Below are 20,210 nucleotides of genomic sequence, written 5' to 3' on the forward strand. Positions count from 1 at the left end.
TGGGTGTTCCTGTGGAATACCAATCAACTCTGACCCTTTAACACAATAGGAGGTGGGCTATATTAAAATGAGGGTCTGGGGCATGTGACTTGGGTCACCCAAATCTTGGTCAATGAGACATCAATTTCCTTATCACCTGTCTTGACAAGAGGGAGAATCAGCATTTTCCCAGACCTGTCCAAGAAAACACAAGGAGCAGAAATATACCTATTAGCCCAAACTTGGAATTTCTTTTACTATCTCATTAGATCTTGACCTGAGTAACTCTTAAAGAGAGATTTCCCACACTGGTTGGTTTCTGGATAAGGAAGTAGAAAAGGCAAAAAAAAAAAATCCAACTTCGTTCTAATACAATAATTAATTATTAAATACAAGAGAAAAATACTCATTTCTCACAATATCTGATGCTCATTTTTTTTCCCTGAGCTATAGTCCCATATCACCAACTGGATATATAAACTCAAGATATCCAAAACTGAGCTCATTATCTTCCTCTACAAACCTATCCTACCAAACCACTCTCCTTGGCTGAAGGTACCAACATTCTTATGGTTTTCATGGCTCAACAACTTCTGTGTTATATTTGATTCTTCAATCTCCCTCACTTCATTTTTCCAATCATTTGCCAATCTTGTTATTTCTGCCTCCACAACATCTCTCATATCCAACTCCTCTCCACTCACATTGAGGACCTCATCACTTCTCGTCCAGACTATTACAAAAACCTCCTAATTTGTCTCCTTGCCTCAAGTCTCTTCCCGTTACAGTTCATTCTCCAAGAAGATGCCCAAGTGATTTTCCTTAAACACAGATCTGACCTTGTCACTGTCCTACTCAATAAACTCCCATGGCTGCCCATTACTCCTAGAAGAAAACATTTATTCTTCTGTTCAACCTGGGCATGACCTAGCTTTCTGGTGTCATTTTATATTACTTCCCTTTCTCCACTTGACAATCTAGCCAAATGAACTTTCTCTCTATTCCTCACATGTATCTTTCCTGATAGAGTGGTCACTTTTTCTTATTTTTTTTGTCTTTGTATTCCCAGAGTTTAGCACATAATGATGTTGTTGTTCAGTTATTTCAGTCATGTCTGACTCTTTGTGACCCCTTTTGGGGTTTTCTTGTCAAGGAACTCAGGAAGATGAGTTTTCCTGACTCTAGACCCAGTACTCTATCCACCTCACTGCCCCCTAGTACATAATAGGTAGTTAAATGCTTGCTGATCAATTAATTGAAGATAATCTATATATGAAAAGAGAGATGAGCATCATATAGATAGATGTGGTGATAAATAAGTATAATTGTGGCCTCTGGAGATCTGGGGAGAAACCCTATGATTTTATTTCTATTTTATTTTGCATCTCCTTCTCTCGTAATTGAAAGGCATTGCTGAGTAATGGATTAACAAATTATTAAGTCAAAGTGTTGATTTTTACCAATTGGAGACTTTGTTCTTCACTTTCAAAATTAGTAAGTCACATTAGAATTAATGAAGATTTCAAGTAAATTAGAGAGAAAAAGACTCTGATAAATAAACTAAAGCTCAACCAAAAAGAAAATACCAATTTTCTGGTATATATGAAATCACTTTGAAATGTTAAAAGTCTGAGGTAGCTAGGTGGTGCAGCGAATAGTTCACCTGCCCTGGAGTCAGGAAGACGTGAGTTCAAATGTGGCCTCAGACACTTAACCCTTACTAGCCATGTGACCTTGAGCAAGTCACTTAACCTCAATTGCCCTCCAAAAAAAAACAAAAAAGAAAAAAAAAGAAATGTGAAAAATCCTATGGAAATTCAGGCTTTTGAACTCATAATTATAAAATACACAAACATAGTAGCAGACATTTCTATAGGGATTAAGGTCTATAAAGTGATATACATTTGTCCACTCATTTGATCCTCTCAGGGCCACCTCCAGTTGTCCTGATCTCTATCTTGCCCCCGGATCCAGGTGGCTGCAGAGGAGAAAGTGAGGCTGGTGACTTTGCACATCCCCCCTCACTTAAATCCAATTTATTTGAAGTCATGGTATCACCTCCCTGATGTCATGGTCCTCCACAAGAAGAAGGATAAATGACACCAACAACATGCTCCTCTCAGCTTCCTTGGGAGATAGCGCTTCTATTATCTACATTTTATTAGGTGAAAAGAACTTAAATTTTGTCTTGCTCAGAGCCACACAACTAATAAATGTCTGAGGCAGGATTGGAACTCAGATCTTCCTCACCAAAGTCCAGTTGTCTAGCAATAATAAGCAAAGGCCAAAAATAAATTCAAAAGACATAATGAGCTGGGCTTATTTAGGTAGGTTTGGGACCTGACCTCATTTCCATTGAAGTTTTTTTTTTTTCTCTCCTTTTTCAAGATGGTGGAGGTTGGGGGATTGAGGGTAGGGAAGGGTGGTAATCAATCTATTTTCTGCACCACTTTAATTGAATGCATTTATGTCTTTTTTTTTATTTCCCCCAGATAGCAGCTCCTCAGGGAAAGATACAGACAAGAAAAACGAAAATTTTATTCCTGAGTCAAAGAGCAATAGAATAGGAGAACATCCAATCCCAGAAACAGGTAAGAAATGTTATAATATCTGCATTTTAGTAAAAACAGTGGTTTGTACTCATATCTTGGAAATACTTTATAGAACCTAAAGTCAGGAATATCTGGGTTCAAACCCTGCTTCAGATACTTACTGGTCATATAATCTTGAGCAAGTCCCTTAAACTCTTAGAACTGAAGATTCCTTATCTGTAAAACTGGGATAGTACTTCTACTACCTTCCTCACGGGATTATTCTTAGTAGCAAATGAGATAATAGATGTAAATCACTATGGAAACCTTAAAGCTTTGTGTAAATTTTAGCTGTGAGGAAAACACAAGCATGAAAACGTTACAGAAAAATGAGTTATTATTGTGTAGTAAAAAGACAACTGACCTTCCACAAGGCTAGAATTCTAGTCCTGATTCTGCCTCTTATTGACTTTGTGCAAGTCATTTCTACTCTCCCCCCCAAGTCTCAGTTTTCTCATTTGTAAGATAGTGACCATAATATTTGCACTACCTGCGAAGTAGTGCAAATGCTTTTTAAATTATAAAACTGTAGAAGACCATATAATTGTTAGCTTTTTTCATTAACACAGAGTTAGGATGCAAGAGCTAGAAGGCTGGAACATTGGAAAGAGAGGTTGATTAGAAGGAGGAGAACTTGGGCTCAGCAGCCCTCCTGCTGCTCCCTCTTCCGGTAACCTTGGGCAAATCACATCATGTCTCACCCTCATATTCTTCTAGAAAATGAAGGGGGGAAGAGGGGAAGGGGGGACATCACCAGTCATCCTGATCTATTATCTTGCCACTGGACACAGATGGCTTCGGGGGAGAAGGTGAGGCTGGTGACTTTGTGCAGCCCTGCCTCACTTAAATCATGGCAGTGCAGTAACATGGCATCACCTTCCTAATGCTTTGATCCTCTTCAAGAACAAAGGACACAACAAAATGAAGGGGTTAGTTTAGGTGTTCTCTGTGGTGCCTTTAAGCTCAAACTATAGGACCTCCCTCCCATATTTTTACAGAAGTTCAGAAAAGTTAAGTGATTCTCTCAGAATGATAAGCCCTAATATTCTATAGTTCTCTAAGTGAGGAGAGGTCATTAATTTGAGGGTAGGGAAAAGAGAAGGAGGAAGATGATATGGTATCAAGCTTATAGATTGACTAATTAAGAAATTTTACTTTAACCTTAGATTGCCAGTGCTGGATTATCAATGATATGTTCATGTTGTCTAAATCTAAACATGTTGGGGCTCTAAAGTTGACTGCTAATTTTCCTCTTATCTTTTACCCTTCAGAAATTGACAAACTAATTTTGATTTCTAAGTAGAAAATAAAATCCACTGACCTAGAGTAGGAGAAATGTAGGTCATCTGTTGTTGATGCCATAGTTTGAGAACAAAAAATATTTCTTCAGCTGCCATGTGACCAACAAGTAGAATTTAGTTTCACAGGAGGTCACTAAAAAAAATAACTTGGTTTGTCCTAAGAGGGAGGAACAGGCACATTTTAGTTTTCAAATTATACAAGCTGAAAAAATTAATAAACTACATTCCTAGCTGGCCATCTAGGTCCTGAGAGTTCACTCTAATCCTGAAAGCAATGATTGAGCACCTCTTATATGTAACACATTGTACTAGGCACTTGGGATACAACAACAAAACAAAAAAAGTATTCCTGTCCTTAAGAAGCTTACACTCTCACCAGCCCTGGAGTCAGGAGGACCTGAGTTCAAATCCAGCCTCAGACACTTAACACAAAACAAAACTAGCCATGTGACCTTGGGCAAATCACTTAACCCCAACTGCCCTCCAAAATGGGAAGAAAAAAAAAGACGCTTAAGAAGCTTACACTCTACTGCAGAATACCATGTCAGGGTCAGAAATCATTTTCACTGACACTCACATGAGGAAGTTTCTGACCTAAGCATTCTGAGAGATTTCACTTTCCATGATATCAAAGAATGGTTTCAGCTCTGATTTGGAAAATAAGAGTTTCCAGAATCACTTCTATTTTACTGTCACTATACCAAAGTGAATTTCCCTGAATAATTTTCTCATTCTGATCCATTTTGTGAGTTCAGTATCTCAGTTACCTGAATTATCAGATAGGAGTCTGGAGCTTCTGACCTCCCCACCCCCAGATTTCCTTCATTTGGGAGGCAGGCACTGTGGGCTTCTCCTTCTGTCCCCTCTCCCTACCCCAGCCAACCTACATGACTGCCAGGGTCCAGATCCCAAACTGAAGTCCCATCGGGAACAAGTACTTCAGAGAGTTCTACACCTCCACCTCCAACACACACGAAAAACCTCCCTGCTAACTCTTCTTTCCCCTGCCTTTTCCCCCTCCTGGCTGAACTGATAGCCTACTCTCTCCCCTGAAGAAGGAAATCCAGAATATCTACTTCACCCCTCTGACCTACTCCCTCCTTCCCAACCCTCCACCACTCTTGCCAGGTAGACTTGGTCGCTCATACCACTTGGATGGGCAGGGGATCATAAACTTTCATTCCTCTTGTAAGGTGGAGAAGCACCAAGCCTTACCACCTGCCCCATCAGTACAACTTCTAGGCTCGCAGACACTGAGAATCTGACTGCCAAGATACCCTAAGGATACCTGGGGCTGCCACAATCCCAGTAGCTGCATCCTTAGAATCACTGGCCTAGTCTGCCCTGAAGCAAAACCTCCTATATTTGGTGTCTCCCCCTAATTAGAATCTGAGCTCCTCAAGAGAGGGGACTATTTCACTCTGCTGTTCATAGCCCCTAACACAGTGCTTGGCTTAGTTAGGACAGGATATTTCCCCTGTGATTTCATTGACATAAGGAACTCTCCAGTGAGGAAGCTCCCTTAGCCAATGCAAGTTGACACCTTGTCTGTACCTTGTTTCTTATATAGTCTTAGAGCATTACCTAGAGGTTAAGTGATCTGTCCAGGTTTACATACACAGTGTGTGACAGAAACAGGACTTATACCCAGGTTTTCTTGATTTCAAGGTAGATTCCCTATCCACCTCTAACCATAAATCCAAGTTCCCTGTCCATCTTGAGGTAAGTACAAGATGCTGGGCCGAGAGTCAAGAAGATACCTCAGTTCAAATTCAGCCTCAGACATTTACTAGCTGTGTCACCCTGTGCTTAACTCGCCTGCCTCAGTGTACTCAACTGCTATTATTATAGCACTTACTTCAAAAGGTTGTCGTGAAGATCAAATGAAATAAAGTTGGTAAAAGTACTTGTAACTGTTGAAACCAGAGCAATGCAATGAACAGCATGGCACCAGGGGCCAATGATGCCGTATTCTACCTACTTCCTGACAGAGTGATATTAGACACAAGATGCAGAATGATATAAGTACATGTCATATATACACATATATCATACATCTATATATATATTTGAATATGGCCAATATGCAGATTTATTATGCTGTACTAATTGGTCACAAAGGAGGAATTTCTATTTGTGTATGGTATGGATGGGGGAGTTGGGGCAGCTAGGTGGCAGAGTGGATAGAGCACTGGGCTTGGAATCAGGAAGACTCATCTTCCTGAGTTCAAATCCAGCCTCAGACACTTACAAGCTGTGTGAACCTAGGCAAGTCACATAACACTGTTTGCCTCAGTAAAAATGAGGTGGAGAAGGAAATGGCAAACCATTCTAGTATCTTTGCCAAGAAAACCCCAAATGGGGTCACAAAGAGTTAGGCATGACTGAAAAACAACAATAATTGATGGCAGTGAACTGGGAATGAAGCAAATATTTCTAATGATATCCAAAAAAATAGAAAGGAAAGCAAAAGAATAATTGAGGTGTGTAGAAAATTTAAAAGTATAAACAGAAGGTTTAGAGGGAGATCCAGACAAGCAATATAGCTTTAAAATGATCATTTTGAATTCATTATGTGCTTTAAAAAAAAAAGAAAAAAGGGCAAGTTATTGGTAATGGAGATTCCCATTCTCCATTTCTAACTTCTTTACCTGTTCTTTGCAAATAAAAATGCTCATGTTAATTGCTATATATTGGACATAGAGTAATAAAAACATTTTAATTTAATTTTTTAAATATGGAAATAAAAGTGCTTTGCAACCTTTAACTCTCTATGTACATGCCACCTTTATTATTACATACCCCACAGGATTATTAAGGAAAGTACTTTGTAAAGTGCTATAAATATGACTTCTTGTTATTTGTGATTCTAATGATATTTGAGTATCCCAAGGAGTATAGGAACTCTTCTTGTGTTCAAGCTTCTGTATTTAATGGCTATTTTTAACCCACTAGCTATGAAGCCAGTCCAGACCTGTCCTGTATGTTCCTCTGTTCTCTGGTTACACCAGCTGGCAAGACCTTTGTAGCTAAAAATAGCTCCTACTGTACCATCTCTAAATCAGACCTAATGGAGGAATTTCTAGGTTTAAGATTTGCTGGTGGATGTTGACTAGAGAAAAATAAGATTCTTGTTTTTCAGTCATGTCTGACTCTTCATGACCTCATTTGGGGTTTTCTTGGCAAAGGGACTAGAGTGGTTTGCCATTTCCTTCTCTAGCTCATCTTACAAATTAGGAAATTGAGGCAAACAGGATTAAGTGACTTCTCCAGGGTCACACAGCTAGTAAGTGTCTGCTGGATTTGAACTAAGGAATTTGAGTCTTCCTGACTTCAGGCACAGCACTGTATCCACTTGCACCATTTAAGGTGAGCCATTTTCAGTTTCTTCCACATCCTCCGAAACTTATAAAGGCTATTCCAGTCTGAGAATCTAAGTAATAACTAATAATTATAGCTGACATTCATAGGGTTGACATAGTATGTTACATGAATTTGATCTTCACAGTAACCCTGCAAAGTAGGTAACAAAAGGTATTATTATTCCTGTCTTACAGATAATGGAACTGAGACTTAAGTAATTTTCCCATAGTCCTATAACTAATGTCAAGGCCGACATAGGAAATGAGTTTTTTTCAGACTTCGTGTCGAAAACATGAGCACCAGGAGGAAGCCAGACCAATAGGCAAAGAAGAGAGATTTGCTTAACCTCAGATCCTCTACACTCAGCCAAAATTAAGCCAACATATCTTGAAATTAAGAGATTTACAAAGTATCTGACTTAAGCCACATAGCTACAAACTGCACTAAGATTTTTGAGACACCCTGTATATTGAATTATATGGAGAGATTTTTGTTATTCAGTCATTTCAGTTGTGTATGACTCTCCATGACCCCATTTGGGGTTTTCTTGGCAAAGTTACTGGAGTGGTTTGCCATTTCCTCCTCCAGCTTATTTTATAGCTGAAGAAACTGAGACAAACAGGGTTAAGTGACTTGTCTAGGGTCTCATAGCTAGTAATTGTCTGATGCTGCATTTGCACTCAGGTCTTCCTGACTCCAGGCCCAACACTCTTATTTGCTTTGCCACCTCGCTGCCCTGTATGGAGAGATACAAAGACTCAAAAGACAATCATTTCTCCCAAAGAAGTTTGATGTACTTGAGGAAGGAAGCAATATACAAAATAAGGCCATAATGTCCTAAGTGCTGAGTGAATGGCATAGTTGTTCATTTCTGTGTTAGTTCAAAGGAAAAAGAGTTTATTGCAAGCTGGAAGCAAGTCCCAGAGTGATCCTTATATAGCTTTCTGGTGTTGAGTATTGGATTTGGGAAGCTGGACTGCCATAGCAAAGAATCTGTGGTCCCCACTCCCCTCTTTGCATTCTCACTACCAGGGAAACTTTAGTAAATGAGTAAACTATTTCCTAAAGGGCTCTAACAATTACAAGGTACAGACTGTGTAATATGGCAGAGGGTACTCCATTTGGTGTCAGAGGAACAAGTTCAGATCCCACCTGTGTGACCTTGGACAAGTCACTTAACTTTTCTCATTTATAAAATGAAGGGTTTGGACTAGATAACTTGTGAGGTCGCTTCCAGCTCTAAACCTGTGATCCTATAATCCAAATATTTACTGAATGGCATTAGGGTTTCTGATCACTTGCCAGCAGAGAGTAGAATCCCTGAAAGTGCTGACCGAGGGGCGGCCAGGTGGCTCAGCGAGTAAAAGCACCGGCTCCAGTGTCGGGATGACCTGGGGATCAAATCTGGGCTCAGATACTTAGCACCACACACAGAAATAACTGGCCATGTAACTTTGAGCAAGTTACTTAACCCCAATTGCTTTAAAAAAAAAAAAAGTGCTGACCAGCACTGGCAGAGATATCTTTCCTACCCAGAGGGAAATCATAGGTCCATTCTCTTATCCCCTACAGCTTTCCTAAAGTCTAAATCTGGCTAAGAATTTAGAAGTCTCTCCTACATTAAAGAAATTAGGATGATTCTGCATTGATCCATAAATGTCACAGTACAGTCAGTATTTTCCTCACAGAAGTATCCCTCTAAGTGGGTCAAAGCAAACTGGGAAAGCATCATTGTAACAGAGGACAATTAGGAAACTTGAGCAGTGTCAGATAAAGTTCATTTTCAGTGTTCAAAAGGCTAGACTTTCCTACCTCCAAACAGGCAATCCCACGTGTCAGTGACTCCTCCCCTTCTTTTCTGAACCTTATTGCAGGTGCAGTCTTGCCCCTGGCACTAGGTTTGGCCATCACTGCTTTGCTCCTCCTCATGATTGCTTGCCGACTTCGATGGGTAAGACAGAAACTCAAAAAAGCCCGGCCCATAACATCTGAGGAATCGGACTACCTCATAAATGGGATGTACTTATGAGAAACGTATTTCTTAGTGGCTGAGGAGGGTGTTTCCATTAATAATTTATCTAGGTGTCTGATTCTAGAAATTAACATTTTTTGGACTTGTGTTAACACTGAGAATACTAAAAAAAAAAAAAGATCCTTGTCAAATCCAAAAACCTCTAGTCTTATTCCTTTTAACTATAGTTAAAATCTCTTCTTCTAACAGTACTCGATAACTATTGATGTGTCTATAGTTGTTCATGGGATTAAAATAAAATATAAGTCAAAGACTGATTATAGTAAGCTGTGCCTGAAAATAGAGATATGTAATGTAATCCGTTCATGCAGGCAATACAGCAGCTCAGGGAGATGACCATTGTGTGGCAGTGTGAACATTTCACCTCACCCATTGATACAGATAGATATGTGTGTATATATTTATATGCATATACATAGATATATAGTTATATACACATATATTTAGAACCAGGGCCAACTAAAAAGTAAATGAAGATTGTCTTGGGCATCCCTAGCCTCCCCCCTTCTCTGCTCTTCCTGTCCCCCCTCTCCATTTTAGGTACTCAGTGCCTTCCCCCTCACTCCTCATCAAAACCTGCTCTCAGGAATAAATTTCATATCAGTCATTTCTACTTTAGTGTGAATTTGTCAACATGTTACCTCTCCTGCAGATCTGTACTTTGACTCTTCTCTTTCTCAAAAGAAAGACTGTTCCCTACTAAATGAATTTCAAACATCAGTGAGCAGGTGAGAGACATAAAGGGGTAGGGGCAAAATAATTATTGGGAACTTGGTTTGAATTTGGATTAGAAGAGGTCTTAGAATGAGAGGAAAAGGGTGATGCAGGAGTTTAAACTGGAGGTGGGATAGGGGAGAGAGGTTTATAGAAAGAATTTGCTTGTTTTTTTTATTCTAATTTCTCTTGTCATTGATTCAACAATTAACTTTTCTTGAGAGTTCCTAATTCGATCCACATTAGTCCTCTGTTATGTCTAACACCTTGCTCTCCTTAGGAGCACAGCCGGTCCATTTACATATTCACCACATTTCAACAGGATTCTTTGTCCATCAAAGAAAATGAAATCAAACTGAAAAGACAAGCACTCTCAGTGTATTTGCAGGCAAAATGTTGACAAAGATGCCAAGCAACTTTAGATAGCCACAGTTCCTTGGTTTAGTAAAACATACCAGTTCTTAGAATTTAATTTTAAAATTCTCTTTTGCTCTATAAATATTTTATAACTTAGACTCAGCCACTCAACATCAAATATACACATTTTAATACTTGGTAGAAATTTTAGACATATCCATCACTCAACTCAGCCACTCATGCTCTTTGGTCTGCAGGGTCTTGAAAGATTTCTATGATTCTGGCATTCATTTACTACTAGGATGACATGACCTAGAGGCTGCCATATTGGGCAGAAATATTCTTGGGGATAAACACACACACATACACACACACACTGCCATGCTACTTTCATGCACTGCAAAAACAGACAAAAAGTGTCCGTGAATGCCTGTGGCAAATCTTCAAAGCCTTTTGAAAAACATCATAGAAACAATTTATTTAGGTAACCACAAGGCTAGCTGACCCTCTGCTAAAAGAGTCTAATTCCAGTAGAGATAAATGATCTGATTATAATATCACAATAGTAAGCAGAACATTAGTTGTGAGGTCAGTGCTGTTCCTGCAACCATGAGTTTGATTTTCAGGCCAAATCTTTCAACACATTGTACAAGTAAGACATCATCTCAGCTTCCTTAGAAACTCCAGACATTTGCCAACTACACCTTTAGCACCCAGCAAAGCATTGAGTTTTTCCCAAGGGCAGTTTATAGAGATGTAAATGTTATCTATGATGTTGTGCAGTTTATTTTCATGTGTAAGGATGTCATTCATAGCCATAGCCAATAAATTGAGACAGATAAGGCATGCATCTTCCTGTACGTCATTTTTTTGTACTTAAAGAATTAAAAACAGCTTTAGGATTGCCATGGTATACAAATACTTAAAGTAAGCTGTCTGTAAAATAATATTGCTCTAATAAACCCTATTTTATTCTTGTCTTTTTACATTCTTTTTTATTCAAAATAAATAAGACTAAATAGTAGCATTAGATGATGATGTATACAACCTGATGGAGAGTTTGATGGAGAGGATCAAGAGGTTTCAGTGCATAAAAAAAAAAGTCAGGGAAGGCTAGGCTCTGTGCCCTGTCCCTGCCTTAGGCTGAACCTATATCATTTCATTTATCTATTCATTTTTTAATGATGAAAAATATTCTACCACTTTGCAATACTTTGTATCAAAAATCCTTCCTCCATCAAAGTTTATTTTTCTTCAAGCTAACCTAAGCCATACTCAGCAGTCCATCTTCATTCATGCCACTGTGGTACAAGTCTCAAGTTACCTTTTTGTCTCTTCCATGAGCAAAATAATCAAAATGACATGGAGAAGGGGCCAAGAAGTGGCATGGCCAGAGATGATTGTGATATAGTGGCAGAAGGCATCAGTGAAATTTATTTTAAAATAGTAATAATTGAAATCCTTTCTTCTAATGACTTTTCCAGGTCTTTAATTACATCCAGCCCTGAAAAGGACTTGGCTGTATCTTTCTACCACCACTCCCACATTTTTATTAGAATTCCCCACACCCTCTAGCACCCAGAGTCATCCCTAGGGTATGTCAAATAGGGACAGCTGCTTATGACAATATAGTTCTTAGACTGCTGTGAGGACCAAAAGGAATGCTGTGGGGACCTGCTAAAGGAATGCAGGGATTTAAAAAAAACAGAAGGGGAAAAAAGAGGTGGAGATGCCAGATGGTACAAAAAGAGACCCAGATTACTAATTTATCAGCATTTTCCAAAGCCTGGCTCAGTTGCCACTTCCTTAGAATTGTTGGTGTTCTCTCCCTCCTCAGATTATCTGGTGTTTTCTTTTCTTGCATTCTTAAATATCTCTCCATAAAGCTCTTTGAGAGCAAAGACTTCTTTTTCTTCCTTTCTTTTTTCCTTTCTTTCCATGCTGTACAAATATTTCTTCCTTTCTTTTTTTCTTCTTTCCTTTTCATTTCTTTCCTTTTTAAATTTTCTTTTTTTTTCCCTTTCCTTTTCTTTTAGTATCCCACTACCTTGAAGGTGGCAGGTCTTAATAAATATTTAGGAAAGGAATTGGATTTCAGATTTCATTGTTACAGTTCATTTTTATGTTCATCAGTCAGTGAGCATTTATTAAATGCCTTCTCTGTATCAGGCACTGTGCTAAGTGCTTAGGATACAAAAAAAGTCAAAAGACAGTCCCTGCCTCGACAACAAACACATGAGCAACTAGGTACAAACTAGTTTCTCTACTCAAGAAATTAGAGACAATCAACAAGAGGGAAAGTGCTGGCATTAATGGGGATCGGGAAAGGCTTCCTGTGACATGTGAGATTGTATCTGACTATTGAAGGAAGCCAATGAATCAAGAGGTAGATGAAAGAAAGGAGCATATTCCAGGCATAGTGGACAGCTACCAAGTCAAGAGACAGAGAAACAGAAAGAAGAGGGGGTAAGGTATAATAAAACTTAAAGGGGAGAAGGGGCCTAGGCAATGAAGGGCTTTTAATGCTAAACAGAGAAAATTGGGTCCTAGAGGTAAGAAGGAGCCATTGCAGTTTATTGAGTATAAGGTGACATAGTGAGATCTACACTGTAGGAATATTAATTTGATGCTGAATGGAGCTTGGATTGCAGTGTAGAGAGACTGGAAGCTAGCAGATTAGTTAGCAGACTATTGTAGTAAGAAAAGTCTGCACATGGTGTTAGTGTCTGAGGAAAGTAAGGGGAATATATGAGAGATGTGAAGAAGGTAAAATAAACAGGTGATGGCAACAGATTGGATATAGGTAAGAGAAAATAAGGAGTCTAGGTTGTGAGCTGGGTTAATCGGGAGGATGGTAGGGCAGCTCTAGACTCGAAATAAAGAAGCGCTAAGTTCATATCCTACCTTAGAAGCTTTCACTCCGACCCTGAGCAAGTCATTTAACTTCTGTCTGTCTCAGTTTCCTCATCTATAAAAATGAGAATAATAATAGTACTCACCTTAGAGGGTTGTTATGAGGATCAAAGGAGATAAAATACTTAAAGCCCTTTGCAAACCTTAAAGCTCTATATGAATGCTACCTAGCTATGATTATTATGGGAAACCCCCTCTATCAATTCAGGTAAGCACCTTTTCTGTACTTTCTCTTTAAAAAAATATGAAATTGTTATTGATACCTTTTGTTCTTACATAGCCTAAATTTTCTATTGTATTCTTCCTCCATCTCACTTACAGTCTCAAGAGTTGCGTAGAACTGAGAGGTTTAATAAGTGACATGGACAGGCTCACATAAACTCTTTGCATCAAGGTCTTAAACCTAGATATTTCCCTGATAAAAGCCATCTCTCTGTACACTGTGCCAGGCAGGTCCTCCTAATAAAAATTGGAATGGAATGGAATGGAATGGCAGAGCATAAAATAGAGCACTCCAAAGTCTCCTTTCACAGTTGTCTATCTCTCAGACTGTTCATTGACGATCCTTTGATCATAACTCTGCTTGGATTGTTGCTTCTCCCCTCTAACCCATCTGCCATTTCCTGTTCCTTTTGCTTCGACTCAGTTCTTCAGTGTTAAGAAAAGCTGTCTCCTTTGTACCTAACTTGGAACAAATTTTGTGTACCGACCCGTGGGTGGAACACAGTATGATTTCTGCCCATGGCCCCACAAAGAAGGCCCTAGAAATAACAAGGGCCATCATTGACTTTCCTGACTCATATCCCATCAGTGTGCTTGTATACAATCTGTCCTCCTTGCCTGGAATGCAATCCCTTCTTCCTCTTACGACAACTAACTTCCTTCAAAGTTCAGCTCAGACCTGCCTATATAGGAGGCCTCTTTTATTTTTTTTTAGCCCTCCCTTCCCCTCACCCCCACCCCCGATCCCACTGCTAGTTCCTCTAGATAAAAAATTCACTGTAGTTATTTTGTGGATACTTTATTTATAGATGTTTATGTTGTCTTCCCCTATAGAATGTCAGCTCCTTGGGGGTAGGTAATGTTTTACTTATGTCTTTGTATTGCCTAAGCCTAGCATAGTATCTGGTACATAGTAGGCATTTAATAAATGCTTGTCGATTAACTGATTTCTTTGGTGCTTTGAAACGCAGAGTAATTTACATAATGACCCTACTGTCATCATAAGTGACTGACTATCTGAGAGCATGGAGCAATCACCTAGAAGAGTCTAAAATTAGACTTTGGGATCATAATTTCATTTTTTTTTATAAATTCCCATTTGTCAGAGCAAAATTTATTTCATATTTTGGTCTATTTGCTTTCAGGCTTATGTTTATGTACTTAGCTGCATTAATCATTTGTATTCCTTTTTTTTTTTTTTGCTTTTTGGAGGGCAATTGGGGTTAAGTGACTTGCCCAAGGTCACACAGCTAGTTTTTTTGTGTTAAGTGTCTGGGTAGGATTTGAATTTAGGTCCTCCTGACTCCAGAGCTGGTGCTCTATTCACTGTGCCACCTAGCTGCCCCTTGTATTCATTTTCTATGGATTTCACATTTTACTTGAATTTTGGTTCCAAAACTGGTCCTTACTAGCTTACAGATAAGGGAAGGTGGCTGAGAATTACAATTCCTAAACTGGAGGGAATTGTTGGTTGGTTTTTGTTTTGGACTTTTTTGTTTTGGTTTGGTTTTGAGTCTTTTGTTTTGTTTTGGGTTTTTTTAAATTTTGATTTCTTTTAAATTTTTGCGATCTTGCCATTTAAACAATAATGTTGTTGATTCATTCTTGGTCCCAAGCCCATGAATGTTGGCCCCATTCTTCCTAAAACACTACCCTATTATATTCTGAAAGAATATTCTAAAGATAAAATGAACATTTTAAATTACAGCAGTAACTTTCCTACAGAAAGTTGAATTTGTTTGGAGGAACAAGTAAAACCAGATGCTTAGAGATGAGCATTACTTACTTTCACTCAGATTTAGACCTTTATCTTTACTATCTGATTGTAAATTGTGGGATATCACAACCTCCAAAGAATAAGAATTTTGGATCACCAAAGGACAAATGAAAAGTGGGCATAGATCACAGCATATTACCAATAATGAAATATATTCAAAAAACAGTGTAAAATATATCATCAGTGGGATACAGGGCTAGAAGGAGAGATGAGTTCTAATGTATATAATATTCCCTATGGAGCCACTCCCCAAACTGGACAATAGCATTCATTGGTTGGTGTCCCCATAGGGCCACTACTACTATTCTCATGATTATAGTACTAACCTTGAGGTGCTGGATTTATAAATCCCCATTAGGGTGATCCCCATTAGCAATCAGACAGACATAATTAGCCTTTAGAGAAGGTATTTTCTGAAAAAGTATGCAGTCAACAGTTAATACAAAATGTTATCTCCCCAAAGCTGGGGTGTATTTCCCCACAAATTCACACAATGTTCATGGAAAGATGAGCTCAACATTGAAGTACAATGGTAGTGAGATACACATGTAGAGAATATGTGTGGTAAAGGGGTACCTCCCAACTCTTAGACCAGAAATTTCTTTTCTCTCCTTAAAGTATAGCCCTCTGCCAAGCTCTGAAGCATAGTACTTTTCTAGCATCCATAGCCGAACTTCTCTCTACCATGAGGGGTCCTGTTCCCAAAGTTACTGCTCTCTTAGATCTATTGTCTGTTGGCATCTGTCAAAGGTTTTTCCTTTGTCATTGGCCACTACCACACTGATGGACACCAGTGGAACCTCTGATGGGACCTCTGGATCTTCTGAACTCACAAGATTTCTACCTGGACGTGTCTACCTATAGGCTGCTGCTCAGTCGCTTACACAAGGAAGCAAACATCAAAGGGTTTAGGATGACCGTTTAATGACTGCCACTGTCCATTTTGGGAGACAGGGAGGTTGCTATTACCCCGACCCAATTCAGTGAGGGTAAGGAGGCCAATTTAAAATAGTCTTCCTTCTCACCTAGCCACAAAGGAAAGAAAGAATGTAGGGGTGAAGCACTAACCTATTTTTGTACAATCATCACACAGTTACAACATAGAAACCTTTTTCCTCATCACACATGGCTGGAAACATGCTTACCTGAAGCTTCCACATTGTCACTTGTACTGAATCCAATGCCATCTACCCCAGTGGGCCAGTTCCTCCATGCTACCTGTTAAAAAGTAAGGCCTAACAAAAGGATGGACTGTTTGGTGCATTGTTACCCACAGAATATCAAGAGACTTAGGAGGCCTCCATTGTGTTGGGTGGATCACTTCAGAACACTCATAGGACATAGACAACCTTCAGCCAAAATGAGAAGGCATGAATAATTTGAGATCTGTACAGCTAGAAGAGACACCTATAACAATGAGATCACAGATTTACTGAAATATTTGCTAAGAACGATGATCGAATATTCAAAGCAACTTTCAACTCACAAGCCCTACACCTGTTTTTTTCTCCTTGTGAGTATTGTCAGTCAATTAACAAACAAGTTTTAAGCACCTAAATGTGCCAGGAACAGTCCTGGGCTAAGTACTAAGAATCAAAAGACAAGATTTATAAAACAACTGCTGCTCTTAAGTAATTTACCTTTGAACAGAGGAGATAGTATGGAAATGTATATGTATATATGTGCATGTGTGTGTACACATGCACATATCACTTTGGAAAATAGGGAAAAAGCTCACAAAGAAAATGCATCTCATGTGAAGACTATCTTACACTATGCCTCAAAACTGAGAAGATGATGAGGAACAGTTCTAAGTGGCACAGTGAATAGAATTGAGATCAGGAAGACCGACGTTCAAATCCTACCCCAGATGTTCACCAGCTGTGTGATGTTGGGTAAAGCACTTAACCTCTCTCAGTCTCAGTTTTCTCAGCTATAAAATGGAAATATATCCATAAGCCTTTGTTCATCCCTTTGTCTGACTAACTCTGTCCCACCTAAAATAAAGAGACCAGTTACAACTCTTACACACTGGTCATTGCCCCAATATTGTAGCCCTGAGGTGATCTATGAGACAGCATGTGGTAGGAGCCCTGAAGCTTCGAAACCGGGAGTTTGCCCAGCAGAAGGACAGGGAAGAGGTAAAGAGTGTTGCAGGATAAGGGTGGGTAAGAGTTATGTCTGAGACAGGCCCCAAGACTGGCCAACATGGAGAGGGTGGAATGACAACCCATTTTGGCATCTTCTGATTGGTTGATCGCATCCCCTTGAGGTCCATTTACAGTTCTCGTGGAGTAATGCCTCCCATTCCCCACTCTGGAGACCTGTGAAGTAAAAAACTGTATATTATGGATAGAAATTTAGATTAAATAAAAATAATTCAGTTAATTTAACTATTTGCTATTAGGACTGCTGGAGATGAAAGAACTCAGCCTTCCTGAACGAATTGTTCAGATATAAATATATATTGACCAAAGATGCTAATCCCTTACTACCAGAAATAAACTATCATCACAATTTGGAAACTGCCTAATAGTTTGGCTTCAGAAGCACTTGAGAAGTGGCCAGGCCTATTTTGTGAGGGCAGCCTAATCTTGTGAACTACTTCCTGATTCTTAAATGTAGCCAAGATCCTAGGAGGGAGAAAATATTCAATCCTTAATAGCAACAAAAGGGGCAACTCCTTTTATCTAATAAAAGCAGACATTTCCTTCTGAATGCCCCCATTAAGTACCTTGAAGAAAAAAAGAAAATGTCATTTTTCTGAAAGAACTAGTAAGTTATCACTGAGAAAACATTAGGAGAAATAAATTGATGTGTAATTCCTCAGTAGCAACCCAAGATCCAGTGGAGACTTAATCAGCCATCAAGTTTATTTTCTTCACTAGGTCTATCGAAGGACACTTGACAATTTGTCCAAAATGCATTCATTTACAATTGGCTTTTATTTTTAAAACACCAAAAAATAAATGGGTTTTTCTTAAATTCAGTTCAATCCTGACCAAGTTTCTGTTGATTTCATTTATAATTCTAATAGCCATTCAATATGCCATCATTATAAAATATTCCATTCAGTCTAAAGAATTTTCCATTTTTTGCTAAAATAAATTTGAAATAGGCATACTATTGCTACAACAAAATTCCCATGTTCTTTTCTATTTCTTTTCTCTCAATAGCAGACCCAAACATTGTTACTTCACCACTATTATTGCCATTATTAAATGACTTAGTTTTTCAGAATTTATTAAATAATTATCCAAAGATTGGTCATGAATTAGTGAAGATGCATAAAATTCTTAGATTTTAGTAATCTTTGTCTTTTCATTTTCTATTTCCAGACATTTCTGCTTTTGCCAATAACAATGGTAATTTTTTTTTTATATCTAGGTGATAATGTCTGCATTTTGCATTGCATGGGACTAGACCTGTAATTTCATCTTGTAGGGAACTTTGAAACAATTCTCTCCATGACTGCAGATCAGTATGGTCTTGGAAGTTTGCCTAGGGGCTCTTAGGAGTTTGTGACACATAGCTAATAACTTAAGGTAATAACTTAATAACTAGCAGAACTTAAATATAGGTCTTTCCAATTCTAAGGCTAGCCTTTTAGCCACAAAATTGGATGCTTCTTCAGTATTAGTAATCTGAGTCATTTTTTTTCAAGTGTGTCATCCCGGAATTATACAACATAAGCATTTTAGAACCCGCCTTAAATAACCACCTTATACTTTAATTACCTATATGGGCAAATAACTGAGAATTCAAAGAGTATTGTGGTCTTATAGGAGTCATTAGCAATGAAAACCCCCAAATGGCCCTGAATACTAAGCATAAGAAGTAGGACTACATTTGGAGCATTCTGTTCAGTTCTTGGCACCACATTTTTTAGACATAGATGGAAAACATGCAGTGGATGGTGTTGATACTGTTGGAAAAATGAGCCTCATCATCTTTTCTAACTCTTTCCCACCCAAAATGAAAAGGAGAGTTAAGGATCTTATCCACTGGTTATCTGTTGCCCCAACATTGCAGCCACGAGGTGATAAAGATTCAGCTAAAGAACCTAAGGAAGCTTAGTCTGGAGAAAAGAAGACTTAAAGGGACATGGATGTGTTGAAGAACAGTTTTGTCAATTGGAAGAGAATTTAATTTATCATCTCCAGAAGCCATAAAAGTAATAGATGAATTTTGGAGATGCATATTTACACAATGCCAGGGGGAAAACAAATGAGTTATCCCAAAGAGGAATGGGCTACCTCAGGAATAGTGTAGGGGTTTTAAAGCAAAGCCTGAACCACTAGTATTGATGATGTTGGTAGAAGTTTCCTTGGTCAGTTCCACATTCAACTCAACGAGCATTTATTTAAATGATAGATTCAGAGCTAGAAGGAACAGTGACAGAACAGAACAGAACAGATGCTCTGATTCCAAATGCACTGTTCTTTCTTCTACACTACTCTGCCCAGAAGGCTTCTGAGGTATCTGGAACTATTAGATTCAGTTGATTCTGGTCTCAAATCAGCATTTGTTAAGTCGCACAAATTTAGAGACAATTCCACTCCAAATGTTCATATGCAGTATTTGTGCCTGGTCTGTGGTAGAGCCTTCTGAGCTCCTGTTGGTCTGATCAGCCACAATTGGACACACTGTACTTTGACCCCAACATGGTGATGTCATTTTGGTCCTCTCTGAGAACAAAGGTCAACAACCAACCATATGCTAGGCTCTATGATTAGTGCTGGTTATACAAATAAAAGCAAACAGCCCATGCTCTCAGAGCTCAAAAATCTAATATATGCCACAATGTATAACAGTTACATTTTGTGGCAAATTCTTACCATCTCCTAAAATCCACATTACCTGGATTCAGAATCAGGATATATTTGATGTGTTTTCATTGTTGATGTCTATGCCCTATATAAGACAAACCTACTACCTGAAAACAAGCTATTAATAGGGAA

The 20,210-nt window shown here is 38.7% G+C and overlaps 1 protein-coding gene across 2 annotated transcripts in view; it reads left to right on the top strand.

Moving 5' to 3' along the window:
- LRP11 (LDL receptor related protein 11) overlaps window positions 1-11,317 on the top strand; it is a 112,485-nt gene extending 101,168 nt beyond the window's left edge. For both annotated transcript variants that reach the window (XM_069069697.1, XM_069069696.1), the window contains 2 exons: window positions 2,472-2,570; window positions 9,109-11,317. In XM_069069697.1, coding sequence (XP_068925798.1) covers window positions 2,472-2,570; window positions 9,109-9,263 — 254 coding nt within the window. In that variant the 3' untranslated portion in view covers window positions 9,264-11,317. The remainder of the gene's footprint in view (window positions 1-2,471; window positions 2,571-9,108) is intronic.
- The last annotated feature ends 8,893 nt before the right edge of the window (window positions 11,318-20,210 follow it).

This window comes from Petaurus breviceps, unplaced genomic scaffold, assembly GCF_028583685.1.
Source record: "Petaurus breviceps papuanus isolate PSGF00001 unplaced genomic scaffold, PetGlider_PUasm1.0 90784, whole genome shotgun sequence".
Classification (NCBI taxonomy): domain Eukaryota; kingdom Metazoa; phylum Chordata; class Mammalia; order Diprotodontia; family Petauridae; genus Petaurus; species Petaurus breviceps.